At 45.2% G+C, this 23,546-nt stretch overlaps 1 protein-coding gene across 4 annotated transcripts in view; it reads left to right on the top strand.

Annotated features, from left to right (window-relative positions):
• Positions 1–23,546, top strand: part of ASXL3 (ASXL transcriptional regulator 3) — a 115,017-nt gene that overhangs the window by 13,700 nt on the left and 77,771 nt on the right. For 2 of the 4 annotated variants that reach the window (XM_029069131.2, XM_029069135.2), the window contains exons 2-3: positions 6,166–6,248; positions 16,395–16,397. In XM_029069131.2, coding sequence (XP_028924964.1) covers positions 6,166–6,248; positions 16,395–16,397 — 86 coding nt within the window. Of the gene's footprint in view, positions 1–4,084; positions 4,209–6,165; positions 6,249–7,023; positions 7,136–16,394; positions 16,398–23,546 lie in introns of those variants that run through there. The other 2 variants (XM_029069132.1, XM_029069137.1) reach the window with 2 other exon arrangements.

The raw sequence follows: 23,546 nt of genomic DNA, 5'->3' as shown, positions 1-23,546 counted from the left end.
AGTAGGTGGGTGCCGAGCGTGAGTGTGATCTGAGCTTTTTCTGGTGGAGCGTCGAAGGCAGGAAGAGGTTGGGATATGCGGGGGTCACCAGAAGTTGGCGACACCAATAGGAATGTGCTTGACACACAGTAAACACTTAACAAGTGCCATAAAAAAATAATCATGGCCTTGAGATGCCAGATTTGGTGCTTTATCCACCAGATCATGCTCCCTGTGGACAAAACATCTGGACTTGGCTTCCAACCCTTTGCTCATCTGCCAGCTCAGATGTCTTTTTTTGTTGTTTCCTTTTAGATTTTAAGGCCACTGTTTTTATCCAGATGTCATCTCTCCCACTTTGTCACTGGATTTCCTGTAACCCCCCTTCCTCCAACCTGCCCCTCCCTCCGCCCCCCACCTGCATACGCATGGAAAGGAAAAAAAAGTCTCGTGAAGATTGGGAAGGCCTTTTTTTTTTTCCTTTTTTTTTTTAATTAGAGGGAACTGTGGAAATAGAGAAGGTAAGTAAGTAAGACTGAGACCTATGTGGGACAGGGACTCTGCCCAACCCTATTATCTCATATCGACCCCAGTGCTTGGCAACATAAAGCTTAACAAATACCATTAAAAAAAATAGCCAGGCTGTGGATGGAGGGTGGAGAATAGAGGAGAAGAGTTTGGTAGATGAAGGCATATTCTTCTGTGGGAATTGCTAGACAATTCCCTGAGTAGGAGTTTTAAGCTTTTTTTTGTTTGTTTTGTTTTTCACTTGAAATGCTTCAAGCATAAAGGAAACTTTGAGGCCCAGGAATGCTGCAAGAATATATTTGTAGTTCAGATGTGCAAAAACCTCACAGTCGGAGCAGCTCGCCTTCTTCCTTGGCTCATTTTTATTTCCCGTTCCCTCATTTGCCTTTTTTCAGTTTCTGGGTTTCTGCCTCTCCCTCCTTTCCCTCCTTTCCCCTTTGATTTTCCATCCCATCCATTGCTCCAGGTTTTCTTCCTCCTTTCCTCGGCTCTCAATTTCCTGCACCTCCTAAACTCTTGCCTCATGTCCAGAAGTTTGAGTGACTCCACGGTCAAATCTCTGGTCATCTCATGCTCGCCTTTTTTTGCTTCTGTCTCACCCCGGGTTTTGCGTGTTTCTTGCCATTCCGGGTCCAAGGGAAATAGACAGAACCTGGTTGTCAGCCTTCCCGGCTCCACCACTAGCACATCGTCAGGATGAGTACAGAGCAACCCCTCTCCCATAGTAGCTGCTTAAGAAATGCCACAATTGATATCGTTGTTATTGCTATTGTTCCGATGCCTTTTTACCTCTATACCAGCTTCTTTGGGTAGTTCAGTTCATCCGGGTAGACACTTTCATTCCCTCTAGACTGTAAGCTCACTGAGGGGAGGGAACATGTCTACCAACTCCGTTATAAGAACTCTGTACAGTGCTCTGCACACAGTAAGAGCTCGATAAACATGATTGATTGATCTCAAGAGTCCCCAGCAGGCATGCCGAAGAGTTTTAACTCCAAGCAGTATGATCTAGTGGATAGAGCACGGACCTGGGAGCCAGAGGACCTGGGTTCTCATCCCAGCTGTGCCACTTGCCTGCTGTGGGACCTTGGGTAAGTCACTTCCCTTCTCTGTGCCTCAGTTACGTCATCTGTAAGATGGATATTAAGACTGTGAGCCCCGTGGGGGACGTGGACTGTACCCAAACTAATTAGCTTGTATTTATCCAGCAATTAGTACAGTAATTGGCATAAAGTAAGTGTTTAACAACTACAATTATTTTTTTTTTAAAGAGCCAAAGCAGATCTGAGCTAAGTAGAGGAGGGGTGCCTCTCTCAGAAGCAGCTACTGGAGGAGGGAGGATCAACTTGAAGACTTCTAGACTGTGAGCCCGTTGTAGGCAGGGCCTGTCTCTACTTGTTGCTGAATTGTACTTCCCAAGCGCTCAGTACCACACTCTACACACAGTAAGCGCTCAATAAATGCAATTGAATGCATGAATGAAGGAAAAAAATGGCAGAATTCTGAATTGTAAACTGGGTGACTTTGCGGATGGCGTAATGGCCGCAGATGCTTTAAAACCTGAAAGCAGTTCATGAAGCAGAAGTGTGTTTCCCTAATGGAAAGAACATAGGCCAGGAAGTCAGAGGACCTGGGTTCTATTTCTGGTTCTGCCTTGGGCAAGTCATTTAACTTCACTGTGACTCAGTTACTTCATCTGTGAAATGGGGATTTAGTAGTGTTCTCCCTCCTACTGAGACTGAGCCCCATGTTGGACAGGGACTCTGTCCAACCTGAATACCTTGTATCTACCCTAGTGCATCAAACAGTGCTTGGCACATAGTAAGCTCTTACAAGTATTATTATTTTCATCCTTATTATTGTCTTTAGTAATATTATTGTCCTTAGTCATAGTTCAGTGTACTAAATTCCTATTCCATAACAACATTAAGCAAGTTAACAAGCTCCATGTTAAAAGTCACGTTTTTCTTCTAGACTGTGGCCTCGTTTTGGGATGGGGATGAGTCTACCAACTCTGTTGTATCATACTCTCTGAAGCACTTAGTACAGTGCTCTGCACACAGTAGACACTCAATAAATACAATTGATTGATAATAATGATAAGGGAGGGTATATCTTCCCCAAAGGGTACAACAGTGTGGTCCCTGTTGAGGCCAGTCCATCTGTGATGGAGCTGCATAATTACTTCACACACTTGAGAACCACTGGTGCTCTGACTCCATTCTGGGGTGACTTGCTTCCCTCTCTCCAGCTGATGAGTGTTGCTATTGGTGTGGAGAAAAACAATTGTACATTAGAGGATCTCAGAGGCCTAGCAAGAGGAGAAAAAAAAATGACACATGAATTCAAGGCATGTATCCTGTGTGGATCCTGGACCACGCTTTCTCCCATGCCTCTGCAGCATCCATGGCTTCCCCAGTCATTTCCTCTTTTGCCTCCGTAAGTCGGATTGGCCCCAGATACCGCCGGGAGCCCAGGGCTGGGACACCGAATGGTGAGGCTGTGGACTGTAAGCTAGTTGTGGCCAAGGCATAGCTCGGTTGTATTTTACTCTCCCAAGTGCTTAGTACAGTTCACTGCGTTCAGTAAATATGATTGATTGGGGTTCCCACCTGCCGCACCCTCCCTCCTTCCCCCCTCCCTCCTTCCCCCTCCCTCCACCACTGGAGGTCTTCACTGAAGAGCTAGCTGTATCTGCCCCTCCCAGCCCTCGGCCCATGTACTTTTCCTGGAAATATGATACTTGGTGATACCCTGTAACAGATGGGCTCAGCCCCTCCCTTCCCCCCCCTCCCCAATAAGTGGGGCCCACTACCCTTGCTGATCCTACCTCTGCTGGGCCCAGGCCCTCAGAGTTTCATCCTCATCCCATTGACGAGAAATTTGGTTGAGGAAATTGAAGATTGAAAGTTCTTTCACCTTATCCCCATCCTCACTGTACTTTCCTGAGTGCTTATTAACAGTGCTTTGCACAGAGTGAGCCCCCAATGCATTTAGTCAATCATTTGTTTTCACATTGGGGGAGCCGGGGGAGTGCGCTATGTCTCAACAATGACTGGCATGGAATAGGAAGGAATTGCCCACGTTCTTCTTTGGCCCAGTGAAAGCAGGGTTTCTGACCAGTGGGGTTTGGAAGTGTAACAGATTAGTTATAGGAGGCTGGATCAAAGAACACTTTTGGTTGGCGAATTCCTCACTGTGGTGTGTCCTTTGACTCTGTGACGGCTTCAAACAGTGGCATATAAGAGCGTGGCTGCTTTGTGGGTCTGATTCATGTCTCTGCCTTGTTGCCCATCCCCTTGCTGGTTTTCTTTTTTTGTTTGTTTTGTGAAGTTGAGCTCCCCTCTTGTTCGTGTGTTCAGTTGTCGTTCCCACAACCAGTTCAGTGCAGCTTCCTCAGAACATTCTGCGTTTCTCCTCTCCCCTTCACCCCTCCTCCAACCTTTCCTCTCTCTTCTCTCCTCTCCCTCTTCTAGGAACCGAGGGTGGCTTCTGGTGGTCTGTGTAGCCTGATCGTTTCCTTCCCCTCTCTCATCCGATTCACACTGTAATACTGGCACTTTTACTTCCTTTGTAGAGTAGGATGTGATGTCATAGAGAAGGGGACAGGGCAATCCCAATTCTCTCAATTGCTGGGAGGAGCTGCCCAGGTGTGCTGAGGGGCCTGTACTCAGGAAGAGAGAAACAGGGAGTCCTCCACAGTGAGTAACCCCACTTTCAAGTGCACCCAGTTTCCTTTACAGCCCTGTCCAGTTCAGCGTAGCTCCTCTTCTGCCCTTTCCAGTTTTACCCAATTTGCCCTTTGGAGTATTCCCAGCTCAGCTCAGTTTTCCTCTTTCCTTCCTGCCTTTCCCTCCCTTGTTCCTCCACCCCTTCCACCCCAATACCGACCTTCCAGACTGCACCTTCTGACTTCCCTCCTCTGTCCTTTTGGATGGAAGTTGTATCTTCCAGCTCTGCTTCTCCACCTGAATATCCTTCTCAGACCTGATGCTCTCAGCCCCCCTTTTTAGAACCTCTTAACTATGGACTGTCCTAGTTCTTAGGTATATACTAAAAAAAAAATTGGCTTGCCTTTTTATCCATCTCTCCAGTACTTTCCCGCTTTCTCTACGATATGATCACTTTCCCCTACAGGCCTCTGGTTCCCTCATTGCCTCCTCTTCAGTATATTCCAGGAACTCCTCTTCCCTCTCCAGTCGTGCCTGTTTCCCCTTTCCCAGCTTTCAGTTCAGCTCTCCTCTGTCCTTAGCAGCCAGGCCCAGATTCCTCCTTTCCTGTTCACCTACATGCTGCTTGATCCAGGCTCCGATCACCTCCCAATCCTTTCTCGGGCAGCCTACGTGCCTGCGTTCTTCTTCGGAAGAACCGGAGAGCAATGACTTGAGGAGCTGCTCTGCACTGGAAAACAGTGTGGGGCAATGACTTGGTGAACTGCCTGAACTGGAAAGGAAAGAACAGGAAAGTAGCCCAGGCTGTCAAGTGGCAGATGGAGGCCGGAGAGGGAAAGGGGCTGGGCGGCCATGTTCTAGGCCCCAGCTTGGAACGAGCCCGTCAGTGGTAGGGACTCAATTGAACTTACCTGCTGATGATGGGTCATTTGCCCTTTAGAAACTGATTGCAAGTCTTCCCCATTCTCAGCAGGCCTGAGTCCACTTTGCCAAACCCATCACCTTAATTTTCAAGTGGGCGGGCGGGCCCTTATTTCAGTGGTGTTCAGGTGGAGAAGGGGGATGGAGACACGATTCCCCGTTGGCCATTGTCTAGGCATGTTGGCAAGGCATTCTAGGGAGGTGGGCACTGCTATTGCTCAAGCTGAAGCCCATGAGCCCTGGGGCAAGTGGAGGACCTGGCTTCCTAGGGCACCAAGACCAAAGCCTAAAGCAGGCCCCATCCCACCACAAGTTCTTCCGAGAGGGAACAAAGCGGAATGGGGAAGGGACAGGGGCTGGGCAAAACTGAATATGAGATGGACCAGCTGGCTGGGGAAGAGAAAGGAGATCCCCTTGGTCTCGATTGGAAATGGCAGAGGAGCGGAAACTGAGCTGAACTGGAAACCACCTTAGTGAGACATTTGCGCATCTTGTGTACTTTTGGGTCATAGGTTTGGGCCCCACTGTATTTCTGTGTTCTTCATAAGATCTCAAAAGTCCTTTAAAATATGAAACCTATCAGGCCGTTCCCTTCCACCTCCCCCCGCCGTGAACAGAAGTGGCTAGCTTTTGTGTTCTTGAGGTCTTGGCACAGTTAAGAGCCACTCTAAAGTGATGGAGGCGAGGCGGGGGAACCCTCCTTCCCCCCAAGCGACGTCAGTGGTTTTGACGACTGCCGCAAGGACGTGGTTTTAGCACCAATGTGGTCTCCTTGCATAGGTTTCACATTTTAATTCTGCTTGGTGTGTTGAGAACTTTGGCCAGAATTTCCCTCATGCTTTGCAGTAGATGATGTTGATACCATGTTGGTTCCCGCTGCAGTCGCCTGCAATGTCTGTCCTGCCAGTCAGCCATCTAACTAACCAATCATGGACCTCAGGTTTCAACGTAACACTCCCCGGCCCTTCAGTTTCGTAACCAAAACTGCATGACCTCACTCCATGTGTTCTCTGTTGTGTGACCGCCTCCAATAAATAATCTGTCACCCTATATTTTTTTTTTTTAGGCCTTAGAAAAGCACCCCAACTCGCCAATGACTGCAAAACAGATACTGGAAGTCATTCAGAAAGAAGGGCTAAAAGAAACAAGGTGAGTATTAATGAGTGTAGAGCTTCTATTTGCATCCATCAGTAAATTGATCACTGATAGTTCCCTGAACGAAAGTTGGTGTCTAGATCTGCTCATGGAGCAGTGGATCGTGGACATTTTTATTTCTGCCAAATGTTCACTCAGCTTCCTCAAGAACTATGTTTTTGCTTTTATCCTGTGGCTATTTCCAATGACTTGCTCGCCGCTCTCTCTGCTGTACCCACGATGATTGGCGGTCCTTTTAAAGTGGTGAGAAATTGTAGCTGATTTTGCATAAGGGTTTCCTTGGCCAGGTTCCGGAGGCCTGAAGAGAGGTGAGGTTATAGATGTGGTTTCCCTCCTCGTGGCATTTACAAATCTCAGCCGATACGGGAACAGTTCTGAGTTTGACTATGGTTATGACTAGGGCTGTCATTCAAAGAGAAAGCCAAGTTTGACTCAGTTAAATTTAAAAATGTAGTCCATAAATTTTCTTACATTAAGGCAGATTTTCAGAATGTCCATTCTGCCACAGACTCCTTTGTGCCTCTCCAACTGGAAAATTAAAACTTCTGGGCTAGAGGAGGAAACCTGACCAAGACCATTGGTAGCTCTGGACTAAGGAAATTGGTGTTAGGCCCAACTGCTCAAAAGGGTAGGCTTCTCTTCAGAAGGTTTCTTGGGGTATTGATATAGGTGTTGACCTATCTCTTTGGTTATTTGGGATGTTTTGGGCATAGCTTCAAAGTTGGCCTGTCCAGGACAGGAATTACCAAACTTCATCATTTCTGGCCAGGCCCTAAGAAAGCACTTAAGGCCACTGTTGCAGAGCATTGAGTTTCCAAGCGTTCCCAAGAAGCAGAGGAAGTGAGGGTGAGGACCTCCGTCATCAGTACCAAGCAATGCAGGTAAAAGATATCTTCTCTGCTAAGTTAGAGATAGGTGTGTGCTGGCAGAGGCCAGAATGGGGGAGGACGGGGATTTTGTTTTGCCCCCGCCACTTGTCAAAGCGTGGAAGCTGCGTGTGCCCTTGGGAGCGCATTGAAAATGTTTGCCGCAGCCAAAGGGAAAGGAATGGGGAAGGGAAATAAACTCCAGCTGAATGTGGGCTGGGTGCCAAAGGGATCTGCCGACCCAGACCAAAAAAAAAGCACCTCATAAAAGCAATCACTTGAAGTTTGTTTATTAAGACACTCTCCTCAAAAGCAGTGAACATGCTGCTAACTGTGGTTCCACTTCCCAGGATAGACAACTACTGCGCTCTGGCTCCAAACTCTATTTCTAATTATCCCTGTTATAACAGCCCCTCTTCATACCACTCAAAATGCTTGTTGTCCCAGAATGGTGGGTTGAAGAGGGTGCTGTGTACATAGTTAGGGAAAAAAATCCAAACAAAACAGGCTCTTTAAAAAGCAATTAAAGCCCACTAGCACAGGAAATGCAACACCTTCTCTCCCCCTAAGCACCTCTCCATCAAGGCTGTAAAACCACTTACTAGCAGCAAAAGAATGAGCCCTCTTGTAAGCTCCGATGAGCCACCGGTGGAAACACCTTGGAGGGGATGGCCAGCTGGAAATGTCGTTCAAGACAAAGGTGGGAAGGGGCGAAGGTGGCAGACGGTGGGCTCAGAGTAGAATGTAGAACAGAGGGTCTCCTGGGAAACCAGAGTGGCTGTTATGTGCCCAAGGTAAATCAGGTACCCTGTGTTTGTCTTGAAGAAGCAGAGTTAAGTGTAGAACGAGGGTGCTGTCATTTGGAAATGAGCTAAGGATTTCATAGAAGTCTATGAATATTGCAACTGCCAGCCTGTCTACTTTCTGCTTGGCTTGTTACTAAAAGTGTCATTGGTTCTTGTGAAATCAGTCAATCAGTTGAACTTATTGAATGTTTACTGGGTGCAGAGCACCATACTAAGAGTTTGGGAGAATATAATATAACAGAGTTGGTAGGCGTGTTTCCCGTCTACCAAGAGCTTATAGTCTAGAGGGGGAGATAGACATTATGGATATGTAGAGAAGTGCTGTGGGGCTGAGGGTGGTGTGATTATGGATGCAAATTCAAGTGCACGGCTGCTGCGGAAGGGAGAGGGAGTAGGGGAAATGGAGGCTTAGTCGAAGAGAAGGGCTTTAATAGGGCTTTGAAGGTGGGCGAGGGATCGATGGCTAGGTATTCGAGATTGAGGTACAGTGAGAGTTGGTGAAAGTCACGATACGTAGCTCCAATCCTGCCTCGATCTGTTATATGGTGGGTGCTTCTCTGGTTTGGTGGCTCTCCCAGAAGGCTTAACACCTACCCTGTAAGCACATCTTTCAGCAAAAGTTGTTGGTCTGTGGTGCCTCTGTAGCCAGCTGGTTTTTCTCGTTAGAGAATCAGTTCATGTGCTCAAAGCAACCTGGCCTAGTGGAAAGAGCATGGACTTAAGGGGCAGAGGATCCGGGTTCTCATTCAGGCTTTGCCACTTGCCAGCTCTGTGACCTTCAGTGAGTCATTTAATTTTTTTGTGCCCATTTCCTCTTCTGTAAAATGGGAATTCAAAATCCATTCTCCTTCCTCCTCAGACCACGAGCCCCATGTAAAACAGGTGTCTGACCTGATTATATACCCTGGCATTTTGTAAAGAGTATGACACACAGCAAATACCACGACTGCTATTATTATTAGTAGTTCAGCCCACCTGATGTTGGGAAGTGGCCATCTCTTAGGATAAGGTTCCTTGTCCACTGGGCCCTGATGAATCTTCTCCCCCTGTGTGTCTAGTAGAACGGCTTGTTGGTCAGCAAAGCCATAGCAGTGTGGGGTGAATTCCAGTGAGTGTGGGCTTTCAGGGAAAGTACAGTTGATTGCTTGGAATTGAACCCGAGTATTGCATGACTGATTCTATTTCATACACTATGTGAAAGCTGCTGATTATATAACTAGTGTCTACCCCAGTACTTAGTACGGTGCCTGACACATAGTAGGCACTTAACTGCTGTGATTATTATGTGAAACAGGGACTATCAGGCCTGATTATCAGTGCTAAGCACATAATAATAATAATGGCATTTGTTAAGCGCTTACTGTGTGCCAAGCACTGTTCTAAGCACTGGGGTAGATACAAGGTGATCAGCTTGTCCCACGTGGGGTTCAGAGTCTTACTCCCCATTTTACAGATGAGGTAACTGAGGCACAGAGAAATTAAGTGACTTGCCCAAAGTCACACAGCTGACAAGTGGCGGAGCCAGGATTAGAAGCTACGACCTCTGATTCCCAAGCCCGTGCTCTTTTCACTGAGCCACGCTGCTTCTTAAATGGCAAGAATATTTTTGTTATAGTTCTGCTCGATGATCCGAGTGCTACTGTGCCCTCATCTCATTTGTATCTTGTTTGAAGCACCCTCATCCGTTGAACAGTGCAGTGGGATCCTCACTATTAACCTAGTATCTAGGAGTCTTTAAGGCTTGAGGTGAACTTGGGTAGGTTGAAAGTAAGTGGCTGTAGAGGTTAGTATGTGGTGATTCTGATGATTCAGTGGTGATGGCGTTGAGTCTGGTTATGACAGCTCTGGAAGTAAGGGGAGAAAAAGGTGTATCCCAAAACATTTTGCACGTCACGTTAGGCTGCTGCTCTTTTGGCAAGTTTCCATCATTTATGAGTAACCTAACTATGGTACAATTATGGGACTAACTGTATTGTTTTGCATCCCAGTTATTTGGAATCTGTGATGATTCAACACCCTTCCCCCCATTTTGATTTGTCCTGTCTTTTGTGCCAAAGGTAGGCTGGCTTGGATCTGCTCAATAACAAACAATATCCTCCCAGACAATGAACAGATAGAGTGCTTACTGTGTGCAGTGATGGTAAGAGAGAATCATAGATCTCCAATACAGCTGCCAGGAGGCTACACATAGGCTTAGCAAGCTCATAGGAACCCAGAGAGACAGATAGCTACAGTTTGGGAGTTGAACTCCGTTTACAGAAGGCCTTCCCAAAGAAGATGTTTAACTAATTCAGACCGACTTCCCTCACCATCAGTCCGGTTTAGTGAGATTTAAATGAATTACATCAGATATATCTGTGTGCATGCAAATATCTCTCTACATATAATTTTTCCATCAGGTTGATTCACATTTTGAATTATGCAGCTAAATTATCGATTTTAATTTCCCACTTGTGTTTTTTATGGTTTCTTTCTACTTAACTTCTGACAAATGCTGAGAGTTTAGGTTTTGAGTGGGAGGGAAATGATTTACTTTTTTATTTGAGGAATTTTGTGGCCTCATTTTCCAGGAAGTCTTAGCTGATGAGGACTTCTAATAACCAATAGCCTCAATTTACTTGAGCCATCATTGTACTTTCCATAAGAATTCCATTTACCTTTGGAGGAAATGTCACTTTCTTGAGCCTGCTACTTTTGGGGAGTGGAGGGGCTGTATGTGTGTGTGGCATTGGAGGACCGAAGACTTTGGGAACAGCTTTCTTGGAATCCTCAGTTGGACAGGATTGCGCCCCCAGTGTCTTCTGTATTTTTAGGGCTTCAAGCATCCAATCTCCAATTTTCTGGCCCCAATGAGAGGATTTTTGACCACTGGCAAGGAAGAATGGTTAGTTCTCGTTCCAGGGAGATCTGGCTCCCTGGCAGATGTTCCTGCCTGTAATTGCATGCTGATCGGCTTGGCGGCTGGGGCTTGCAGAGCAGAGACCTGGGGAAGGGAAGTTCATTTTCATCAGAAGTATTTACTGAGCGCCCACTGGACACAGAGCACTTCCCTGGGACTCAGACCTCGCCAACATCCCCCATCTATTGCTGACTCGGGCTACCCATCCCGGGAGGAGAACCGACCTGAAGCTCAATCGTCTTCGCTTGTTGGCTTTTGAAGAGGTGAGGTGTGTTCTCGGTGACCTGGTTAGGCGCTCTCACCTCAGGTCAGCTGGGATCCGAGTCACTGCCTGTCTTAGGGAGAGGAAAATCCGCACCTCCTGCCAGGGAGTGTTAATACGTATGTGCCTTTTTTGCCCTCTAGTTAGATCCCGTGAGAAGCTGTCTAGGTTTAGTTCTGGCTTGTGGATCTTTGGGGATGAGGAGGAAGCCACTTAATGATTGTAGGGTTGTTTAGACCTGGAGCCTGAGGTGGGAAAGGTATTTTATGCATGGGAAAGGGGAACTCTTTAAGAGGAGTTGGTGTGTGCCTCTTCCACCGAGGCCGAGGCCTGTACGTAGTTGTTAGGATAGGGAAGGCTTTCAGGTTTTATGTCTGTTTTTTGCTGTTTGTGTTGCAGCAAATTTAGGTTTGGTGATGTGGTACCTATGCTGTGCAGCACTAAGATTTTGTGATTATTTCAGTACCATTGAGTGACTTTTTTTTAGCCATTTTAGCATTTATCTGTTGGGTTTTTTCCCTCCTTGTCTCGCACACTCTGCTGTGAATTGCCGAAATTATGATCCACACTGTATTGCTGCCACATTACAGATGCTTCATTTCTTTTCTATGAGAAAAAATGTCAAACCATTGTATTACCGTGTTCAGTGACAAACAATAACATTTCTTGACATTCCTTGTAAGATTACTGTTCCTAATTAGAACACAAAAGATGATCCTTTCCTACCGCCAAGACACTTTGTCTAGAGACAGGAGTTAGTTTCAAAATCAGTTCTGATCTGCTGATTCTATATCGGTAGCCTTTTGTAGGGCTCTTCGGGGCCCAGTGTCCTCAACAATGTCACTTAGTGTGGCCAGTGGCAGCTTATCTTTTGCTCTTCATTGAGCCTAATTCCTATGTTGCTTAATGGGTGTTTAAAGATGATTGCCTGGGGCTAGGGGTGGGTGAGGGTACAAGTCATACGCTGGAATTGATGGGAGACTGGGAAATGATTATGGCATTCCTGCCTAGCTGTACTTATTCCAGGATTCCTCCCTTCCTCCTCTTCTCACCCCGCCAAGTTGTTCCCTGCACAGCTTGGAAGCACTGGCCCCCTTGTGCGTGTCCTGGGGGATTCATTCAATTGTATTTGAGCGCTTACTATATGCAAAGCACTGTGCTAAGTGCTTACTGGAACACTGTCCCCCACAACTCCCCCAAGTCACAGGCTGAGGAAATTGAATAACTTCAGGGCCTTGGTGGTCATTATGTCTCATCCTCTATCTGCCAGTTGCTTGTTGTGTGACCTTGGGCAAGTCACTTCACTTCTCTCTGCCTCAGTTGCCTCGACTGTTAAATGGTGACTCAATGTCTGTTCTGTCTACTTAGGCTGTGAGCCACATTTGGAGCAGACTGTCTGACCTGATTAACTTGTATGTACCCCAGGGTTTAGAACAGTGATTGACAATCAGTCATATTTATTGAGGACTTTCTGTATTTGCAAAGCACCGTACGCTTGAAAGAATATAATATAACTGAGTTAGTAGGCGTGTTCCCTGCCCACAGTGAGCTTCCAGTCTAGTGAACACTTAACAAATACCACTGAAAACAAAACGTTTTCTGAGAGAGTGAAGAGATGGCAAAGGGCCTTGCCTGAGTTGGGTCCTGGAAGCCCATTTGGGCCAATGCCCATTTGAACCATTGGGTTCTGCTGGTCTTTTGAAATTTCTCATTCCACCCCCACCCCAACTTCCACCTCTCCTTCTCCCATCCCATGCAGAGGCATCAGCCTAGAGGGGTGAGGCCTCATAGAAAGAGTAAGGGCCCGTGAGTCAGAGGACCTGGGTTCTAATTTTGGTTCTGCCACTTGTCTGCTGTGTGACTTTAGGCAAGCTACTTAACTTCTCTGGCCCACAGTTGCTACATCTGCAAAATGGGGATTCAGTACCTGCTTTCCCTCTACTTAGACTGTGAGCCCCAAGTGGGACCTGATGATCTTCTACCTACCCAGATCTTAGTACAGTACTTGGCACATAGTAAGTGCTTAACAGATAACCACAGTTATTATTATTAGGAGGCTTCAGGGACTCTGTTGTTCATGAGTAGTAGATCCTGAAACATTTTCATCAGTCTTATTTTATTTAGTGCTTACTGTGGACAGAGCAGCATATCAAGCATTTGAGAGAGAGTAGAGTATACCAGAATGGGGCTGAAGTCTTGGGGAATTTTTACCTGTATCCAGAGGCTACATCACCACCAATTAAATTGCATTACTTCCTTGTTTCTTTCTTATAGCCTGGAAAAACCTCTTCAGCGCTGTCAGGGAATAGAAAAATAGCGGTAATTTGGTTATTTTTGTGATAGGAAGACACAGATGCTATTTTGAAAAATACAGGTAGTTTTGTAAATATTCGTGTATGTGGCTATGGTCTTGAAGGGAGTGGATAGAATCTCTAAGGTCCAGATGCAGATGAAAAGTCTTTGGGTTTGTAGGCAGGAAAAGCACTACTTATCAAAAGCGATTTGATAAGTAGTGTTTTTCTCCACATGCCCCTTCTCTGTTACTGCTAGGGCTCTAAATTTCTGCATAGCTAAAGGATTTTAGTTTTACTCTATCCTCTTGAACTTGAACTCAGCTTTCAAATGCAAAGCAGTTGTTGTGCTTTGTTTTTCAGGGAAGACAGAATTGTTCCCTCTTAGTGAACCCATTTCTGTAAAACCTTTCTTGGGGGGAAAACCTCAGGCTCTTCTTGGGAAACTTAGTCCCGTATGTGTTATTCTCATAAAATTTTTATTCGTTGAGATGAATTGCTTAATGATGCTTGAAAAATCAAATTGATAGTCTTTGACAGGCAAATGTGCTTGGGTTCAAATCAAATGGCTGTAATAATTTTTCATTAAATATTAGGGTGGATCTGATTTACATCGTTGGTTAGGAAGTCTGTGTTTAATCGGGACTTGGAACCAAAATCTTAATCTTCAAACCTTTCTTCAACGTGCGTAGATGTAGGGTTCATTTTTTTGATGACAGAGACCATTCAGTTGAAAGAAGGAATTAATTTTGTTCTTTTTTCAGATTGTTTGCACCCTCATCAGAAAACTGCCTTGTGATTTGGCTCTTTAATTGATCAAAACTCGTTGAAGCAGCTACTTATGAAGGCCCCGGGAACTCTGTCCAATTCACTGGAATAGTCTGTTCAAAATGTTTCTCTTCAGTTGGTTATCCCTCCCTTGCATTTGCCTTCAGACTCCTCTTCCTGCCCTGCTTTACTCTGCTCCAACTATTCCCTTTGCCATTTAACTTCTTGAAGCCTTGCACTTTCAGGAAGGTAAGGACTTGATTCTGAATACTGAGTTGTGGAGAGAGTTGCTCTTCCTGTGAAGCATGCATTTTGGGAAACAAATCCAGTTTGACAGTGGAAAAGTGGTGTTTTGAAACAGCAGCGATCCATCCCGAAATGCAAACTTTGCAGCCCCTGGTGTCAGTGATGCACACGTGGATCGGATCTTATCACGAGAAGCACCAAGTCCATGTCTGTGGATTTACGTAGTATAGCGTGTCTATATATTATAGTATTACATACCTGGATAATCTACAGAGGTGACCAATTCTATCTTGTGTGGTCCAGCTCAAGGCAATGGCTAGCAGTTGCAGTCTGGGAGGCAACTCAGTGGTGAAGGGCTATAGATAGTGTCGCTGTGATAGCATCAGCAATTGTCAGGAATAGTTTGATAAAATACCTGCCAGGGGTTCTGGTCGACAGAGAGACGTCTGGTGACAGGGCAGACTGGACTAGGAGTTCTTAAATGAGCAGCCAATTAACTATGAGGGTTGCATGTCTCTGGGGTATTCTGAAGGACAGATGTCCTCATACCTGTTCTGGACAGATACACTCCTAAGCACCTGTGGGCTATCCTGCTGCCCTGCAGCATTCAACAGGATACCTTGTTGAATCCCGCCAAATTGAAGGTCTTTGGTAGACTGCCTGCTCCTCGTGGGCAGTGAATGCATCTACCAACTCCGTAGTATTGGACCCTCCCAGGTGCTTACTACAGTGCTGCGTATTGTGGGCCGGAATGTGTCTGTTGCGTTATACTCTCCCCGGCGCTTAGTGCAATGCTTTGCACACAGTAGGCCCTCAGTAAATAGGATTGAATGAATAAGCACCTTTGATCGATTGATTTGGTTTATTTGATTCCTTTACAACTATGAACTAGGAGGACATCAGGGTACGATGTGCAGAGCAGGCCTGCTTTGGAAAGAGAAATAATGATGAGGACAAGAACTTCCCAGACTTTTTATCGTTTTCCAAAGTCAATAGGAACCAAGAGAATAACTTAGAGCCCCTTGGCCCCTGCTTCTTTCCCACACTTTGCATTCCAGACTTCTTCTTAAAACCTGCCGCTGGCCCCTCTGTATTTTCCGTCCCTGTCTCTAACACCATATCTCCTTCCACCTCTTCTCCTGCATCAGTTCTGGTGTTTACATGGAATAAGAAATGATAAATTCTAACTTTGATCAGATATTTCTGGTGGTTCCTCTTTCTTTCTCATCTTTCCCTCTCTTCCTCCATTCCTCTCCCTGACCAATCATTTCTGCGTTTGAAAATGGCAGGCTGCTAAGATCTCAGTCCATGATGCCCCCAGGGGCTGATCCGGCAGCCAGTAGAACTACAAGAATGCTGATTGGGGTGGGATGTTGTCTGATGCTGTCCTCTGAATGTCTGCCTTTTTGCACTTTTTATGGTATTAAGCACTTTCTCTTTGCCAGGGACTATACTGAGCACTGGGTAGATACAAGCTAATGAATTTGGACACAGTCCGTGTCCTGTGTGTCCCACAGCCCATGTCTTCCAGTCAATCCCTGTTATACAGATGAGGTAACTGAGGCACAGAGAAATGACGTGACTTGCCCAAGGTCACACAGCAGACAAGTGGTGGAGCTAGAATTAGAATCCAGGTCCTTCTAAATCCCATGCCTCAGCTCTATCCACCAGGCCACACTGCCTCCCTGAGGAAGGAGGTGAGACTACTAATTTATGGAAGAAGGGAGACAATTGTAACCTGAGAGCCGGGACTTGAATTGGATGAAATTAGAATGCTTTTCTCACAACTGCTCTCTGGAAGGCAGTGAAATGAAGAATCATGAAATATGTGAAGCATGGAGACTTGGGTATCTCACAGTTTTTGCCAAAGGGTCATAAAAGTCTTCTATTGTTTTCTTCTAGGCAAATCTCCCCATTGGACTGTTTCTGCCTTCTCATTTTCATACACATTGTGATCATATTTTCATGTTTCACATTTTAATTTGCCTTCTGTTCAGTTTAGAAAGTGGGATGGTAGACAATTAAATATGCAAATATAATCACAATGTGACAAGAAATTGAGCAGTTGGAACATTCCAACAGGGAAATTGAACAGAAGAAAGCAGTGTCAGTTCCACAAACCCTAGTTTTTTTGTCTGAAGCTTCCTTTGCTTGCTTTGCACCTTCTTTAGCATCTCCAACAAATAGCTAGGAAATGAAATGTACCAACTAGGTACACTTTTGTGGTTTCTCCTATCTCGATGATGAAATAAAGTCATCAGGAATTTAGAGTTCTAATCCTCAGTTGTTCGACTGTTTTTACTACAACATTTTCAGAAGCTTGAGCACTAAGAAGTGATTCCCTGTTGGTGTAAGCTCAGAACCTACAGGCTTTGTTTCCAACCAGATATCAGACTTTATGAGTGCCTTCTGGGAAGGATGGGTGGTCCTCTCCACCTCACCTTCACCTGTACCCATGTAGAACACTATCTTTGTGTGCAGAAGGATAATATTCCATATAGACAATCAGTGGTATTTATTGAGAGCTTACTGTGTGCAGAGCACTGTACTAAATGCTTGGGAGAGTGCAGTGCAATATAGTTGGCAGATGGGATCGTGCCTTCTAGGAACTTACAATGTAGAGTGGAGGAAACAGACTTTAAAGTAAATGACAGCTAGGAGAAGGAGCAGGGTATGGGATACATATTAATCGTATTTATCGAGCACTTGACTCAGGTACTGTACCAAGCGCTTGGGAGAGTACAATATGTGAGTTGATAAACATGTTTCCTGCTTACAAGTTGTTTGTGATACTTATGGTATTTAAGTGCTTACTATGTGCCAGGCACTGTACTAAGCACCAGAGTGGATACAAGCAAATAGGGTTGTACACAGTCCCTGTGTCCACATGGGGCTCAAAGTCTCGATCCCCATTTTACAGAGGAGGTAACTGAGACCCAGGAAAGTGACGTTACTTGCCCAAGGTCACACAGCAGACAAGTGGTGGAGCTAGGATTAGAACCCATGAGCTCCTGACTCCCAGGCCTGTGCTTTATCCATTATGCCATGCTGCTTCTCTTGATATATGATATATATATATGTGTGTGTATATATATATATATATATGTGTATATATATAAATATATATATAAATATATGCATTTAACACAGTGCTCTGCACATAGTGCTAAATAAATGCCATTGATTGATATACATAAGTGCTGTGGGATGGGGGAATATCAAAATGCTTACGGGATACAGAGACCCAGATGCATAGGCAACAGAGAAGGGAGAGTGAATAGGGTGGGTAAGGGAGAGGTTAGACTAACAGCGGCTCTCAAAGATAATTTCACCCAAGTTCATGACTGATTGTTTTTTTTTCGAGAGAAATCGTAGAGTGAATCTCCAATATAATGTGGATTTTTCAGTGAAATGGATTTTTGTCTGTCCAGTTTTCCTTGTATCTTCTCACATCCTTTTAGAGTCTCACCCCGGTATCTAGAAATTGAGGACTGTAGAAATACCTTGGTTTTGTGCTCAGATCATAAATATAATCCTTCAGAGAAATGGGCTTCAGAGAACAGAGAGAATGGATAGGTACCATTTTTGGACCTTGGAATGGATTGAAGGAAGTCCCTGGACTCAACATCAGGATTAGAGAACGGAAATATTCAACCAGTATATTGGCCAGTATGTTCGTAACCGTCAGTATATCCTAATGGGAGGCATTTCTTATCATGGTAGATGTGTTTCTTATGGAGATCTCTGCTAAGACATAAGAAACTTGTATTTTGGCAGACTATTCATTTAATGTGTTCTAGTTTATATTTAAGAACATAAATGTCATCTTGGATCAGACCAGCGGGCCATTCAATCCACTATTCTGTGTCTGACAGTGAAATCAAAGAATGCTTGGAGGAATTGTGTCATGGTTGCCTTATTTGGCACCAGCCTTCTCATGGTTATAAAATGAATGTTTTCTTTAATAAGTCTCTCAACCATGAATTTATCAAAATTCATCTTGGACTTAATAAAAACAGTGTAATGAAGCCCACAATGCAAAACTCATAAAGTAATTTTACAGAGCATTCAGTGAAAGAGTAAATGAAAGGCAGACCAGGACCATGTTCAACATTGTTAGCATCTCTGAAATTAATGTCACCTGAAAAAAAAATTCCCGAGTCAGATATTTGATTGGCAGATGAGTAGAGATGTGCCCCCCACCAGCCTCTTAAACAAAATCAAATTGAATTATTTCTTGTGAAATTGGTTGTTTTTACCTTTTCTTTTTTTTTTTTCTAGTTCAGTTTCAGAGTGACTCCTCATTCATACCCCTGGGCAGTTTGGTCTGAAAAGAAATTGACAGTGATGATAGAGCTGAAGATATTTTCTCCTCCATTTATACACCTATCTTCTTTCCACCACAAGCACAGTTTATTTCTGAAGTACATTTTGTTTCTGGAAAAATTTGAGTGTTAGTGTGACAGGAAACATGAGAAAAGGGATAAGGAAGACATCAAGACCTAGGAGTGCTATCCCTCTTCGCTCTCCCCTCCCCAGCCTCCCCACCCCCAAGATGGGGTGCTCATTTCCATAAAATTAGATGATTCATTTTGCATTTTCCACCTCTTGCCTCATCTTCTAAGTGGGGTTGATAATGTAAATGTGTCCCAGAAGGTTGATGACCAGTGTAAACCCGTTGTGGGCAGGGATTATCTCTCTTTATTGCTGTATTGCCATCTCTCTTTCCAAACCCTTAGTACCATGCTCTGCACACAGTAAGCGCTCAATAAGGGTGATTGAATGAATGAATGAATGAATGCTCCCTCCCAAATGGCCATGCTTTCTATAGCTTCTGATGAGCTCCTTCAGCTGAAGCCCCAATCAGTCAGTGGTATTTACTGAGCACTTACTATAGCAAAGTACTGTACTAAACGCTTGGGAGAACCAGCAGCTCGTTCCCGGCCCATAACGCCGTTCTCCGAGTTTCAGCTAGGGGATGGATGATTAGGGTAGGAGTAGGTGGGTGTGTCATCAGTCCCCCAAGAAGGGATTTGGGGGGAATAACGGTGACCCGGTTTTCAGATTGAATGTGGAGCGAGGCCCATTTTTTTTTCATTTCACCTGGCCCCTAGGCAGAGTCTTGACTCCTATGGGGATGTGAGCTCAAGAGCACACTAGATTGTAATAACCGATGTAGCAGAGCGCTCAGTAAATTATGATTGATTGCTTAATGATTGCGGTGTTTAAGGACTACATGCCAAGCACCATTCTACTCGCTAGCATCAGTACAAGATAATCGGGTGGGACCCAGCTAGATGTTAATGGTCTGAGCCAGGTGGGCCTTGCAGAAGGGACCTTGGAAGCCATTTTCCAAACCCTGACTCCAAGCAGACACAGTGGGGCCTCGGAGCCTGTGGGCACTAATCCCCAGCCTCTTACCTTCTCAACATCACTGAAATCCGCCCTTTCCTCTCCATCCAAACCGCTACCACGTTAATCGAATCACTTATCCTATCCCACCTTGATTACTGTAACAGCGTTCTTGCTGACTTCCCTGTCTCCAGCCTCTTCCCTCTTCAGTCCATATTTCATTCTGCTGCCCGGAACATTTTTCTCCCAAAATGTTGATTGCCCATCCACCTCTGTGTCAAACAGAAACTCCTCACCATTGGCTTTAAAACATTCCATCACCTTGCCCCTCCTACCTCACCTCGCTACTCTCCTACTACAACCCAGCCAGCACACTTTGCTCTAATGCTAACCTTTTCGCTGTACGTCGATCTTGTCTTTCTCACCTCTGACCTCTCGCCCATGTCCTGCCTCTGGCCTGGATCACCCTCCCTCCTCATGTTCGACAGACAATTACTCTCCCCCATTTAAAACCGTTATTGAAGGCACATCTCGTCCAAGAGGCCTTCCCTGACTAAGCCCTCCTTTCTTCTTCTCCCACTCACTTCTGCGTCACCCTGACTCACTCCCTTTATTCATCTCCCCCCGACCCCAGCCCCACAGCACTTATATACATACCTGTAGTTATATTAATGTATGTCTCCCTTTCTAGAATGTAAGCTCACTGTGGGCAGGGAAAGTGTCTATTGTTATATTCTGTCCCAAGCATTTGGTACAGTGCTCTGCAAACAGTAAGCGCTCAAATAAATGCTATTGAATGAATGAACATTCTGACGCCAGGCAGGGAATGGAATCGCTTTCTGAATGATCATTCACGACTTCCTCTCCTTTTGCTGTTGACGTTGTTTAGAGCTGTGAGAGCTGGCAACATTTGTATGCTTCCCAAGGTCAGCGTTTTGCAGCTGGATGCTCCCTGAAAGGCGCCTACGAGCTCAGGTTGAGATTCCCACAGGGACCGGGGCCTCGCTTGGGGCAGGGCAGTGGAGGCTGGTTGTCTGGCAGGGCTTCCCGTCCCAAGGTGTTATCTTGAATGGCTTGGAGCCAGCCTTGGGGCTGGACTCCTCCCCTTCTCGGCCTGTGGGAACAGATCTTAGCTTCTGTGGGTTCAGCCTCCCCCAGGGCAAGGTCCTGGTGTCCACGAGGGCTTGGTTGGCGTTCTCTGCCTCTCCCCGAGGAGATTGGAGCCTTCTCCTGGATGCCCCTCCTTCGTTGGGGTCATATTGCTTTAATTCCTTTTCTGGCCCTGAAATCCTGTAGAAAGGAGAGACCCTAACAAAGTGGAAACTGCAATCGCTTTAGCAGGGCTTTCAGAATGCCCCTTTGGACTATGCTCTTTCTGCCTAATTCTGTCCGTAGTTGAATGTGCAGGAATGGGGTAAGACAGGGGACTAAATCTGAAAACAGACATCGAAAGGAACAGAGGGAATAGATGCTGGTTTGAAGGCAGTAGCGAGCCAAGAGGAGGAAAAGGAAAGGAGAGAAGATACAATCGTGATCTGTCTTTTTAAAGTTTCCTAGGTTAATAATTATTATGGTATTGAGCATTTACCTTGTGTCAAGCACTGTTCTAAGGTCTGGGGTAGATAAATGTAATCAGGTTGTCCCACTTGGGGCTTACAGTCTTAATCCCCATTTAACGGATGAGGTAACTGAGGTGAAGTGGCTTGCTCAATGTCACACAGCAGACAAGAGACGGAGCCGGGATTAGAACCCACATCCTCTGACTTCCAAGCCCATGCTCTTGCCATTAAGCCACACTGCTTTTCTAATGCACTGTAAGTGGTGAAAAGGTTTGAGGAAGACGGTACGGGCCATGGGAGTCTATCACTGGCTACATGGGAGTCTATCACTGGCTAATTAGGTAGTCTTTTTAGTAGATCTCCTCTCCTTTGATAATTGTATGCCTCAACTTTGCTGAAGGATCTGAATCTGCTTTTGCAGTCCTCCCACATTTCTGGGACAAAGGGATGACAGGCTGTTGCTCGTCCATGGAAAGCTGGGCTGTAACCTCTTCCGCTCTCCAGGGCCAATCACTTGCCGGTGATTCTTGTGCGTCGAAGGCGGTGTGGAGAATGTTGTGGACTGGGCCAAAGATTGAGATCTTTCCACTGGCCCCATATCAAGTTGGATCAGGTCCAACCTTTCCTTTGGCCGGCCACACCCAGGTTCTGTTGGATATTGTTTTGCATTTTGCCCTCCACATGGGGTTGTCACGCTTGGAAGCGGCTTCTTCCTACCCCAGAGACAGGATGGCGTACATTTGGTCATTGCGGTGACACTAGAGAATCCTTAAGAATGAAAAAAGGGTATAGCGAGCCAGGAGAGGAGCTCGTTCATTCTATTTGTTTCCGACTTGAATGGTTTCCGTGGACTCGCAGGAGCTCTGAAAGGTATGTTCCTAAATGAGGACAAGGCACTTTGTGAATGAAACCTTAAGCTGGCCCAGTTTGGCAAATACAGAGTCTTGAGTCTGTGGAAGTAAGTGATGGCTGGATGGAGGAATTGTTTCCTGAATATTTAAGTGGCACTGTAAAACCTTTGAGAACATTAATATGGGAGAAATGAGTGTGCTGGACTTGTGCTTACTTAAATGATATGAATGCCAAATGGCAGGCAGCCATGATATTTCAAGGGAATTTTTAGTAAGTTGAAAACTGAACAGAAATGGCAGGCTATTTCCCCTTCCCTTAGAAAAACAGACAGTCTTCCATCAACTTGGAAAACCCATAGTGGATTACCACTTGTCCTCTCTATAGTGTCCTGGATTGTTTTTAACGTAAGTTGATGCTATTCTGCCACATGTTACTAGCATTCCCTTTACCTTCTTCCCACCCAAACTGAAGCTATCTTCCTTCACTTCATCTATTTGATTTATGTAAGGGGATTCTTTGGATGCTGGCCGGACACTAGTTTTGCTGGAATTTTTGCTGGTCTAGGGACATTTAAAAATCGCGCTCTTTAGATTCCTTATTTATGGGTAGCCTTCTAGTTGCTGGCATCCCCCCTGGATGGTATTTCTAGATGTGCACAAGTGTATGGTGTTTTTAGACTGAGAGTCCCATGTGGGATGTACTGTGTCCGACTTGATTATCTTGTATCTCCCCCCAGTTCTTAGTCCAGTGCTTGGTGCTTAGCAGATACCGCAATCATCATTATTATTTTCATAATTATTGTTATTGCCACCACCATCCCCAAACCCAATAATCTGCACTTGCAGATGGTTAGGGAAATCCATTTTCCAGGAACCACATGGTTGCTTTCTTCCCCAAGTCTCAATAACCTTCTTTGATAGAGACTCTTTCTCTCTTTCTTTCTCTCTCACTCTTCATCCCTCCCCCACGAAAAGCAAAGAAAAATGGAACTGTAAGGAAGGAGAGGCACAGAATATTGCTTTGCTTTTAGGCCTGATGCTCATCAGTTTCGTTCTCTCCTCCTTCTCTCCCCTCTGCTCCTCACGCCTCCCAATTTCCAATTTCTTTATGTTCTTTGTTATAAGGTATAATGAATATTTTCAAGTTTTATATATATATATATATATATATATGTGTATAAAAGAATTGAAAAGATCCCACATCACCTGTTAATATCTTACTTTGGTTGTGCATTGTGGGGTCATTTTTTTTCTGGGTGATTATTTCATAACTTAGTATTTAGTAAGAAATGTGTAGGAAAGATACAAGAGCTAAGGTTAAGCTTGGCAGGAGACCCTAGGGGGTCAGCCCTTGGCAAGGTTAACATTCAGTAAAACTGACTTAACTGAAAT

The sequence above is a fragment of the Ornithorhynchus anatinus genome, chromosome 7 (genome assembly GCF_004115215.2).
Source record: "Ornithorhynchus anatinus isolate Pmale09 chromosome 7, mOrnAna1.pri.v4, whole genome shotgun sequence".
Lineage (NCBI taxonomy): Eukaryota > Metazoa > Chordata > Mammalia > Monotremata > Ornithorhynchidae > Ornithorhynchus > Ornithorhynchus anatinus.
Note: the sequence above shows the minus strand (reverse complement) of the source record. Positions and strands in the feature narration are given on the sequence as shown.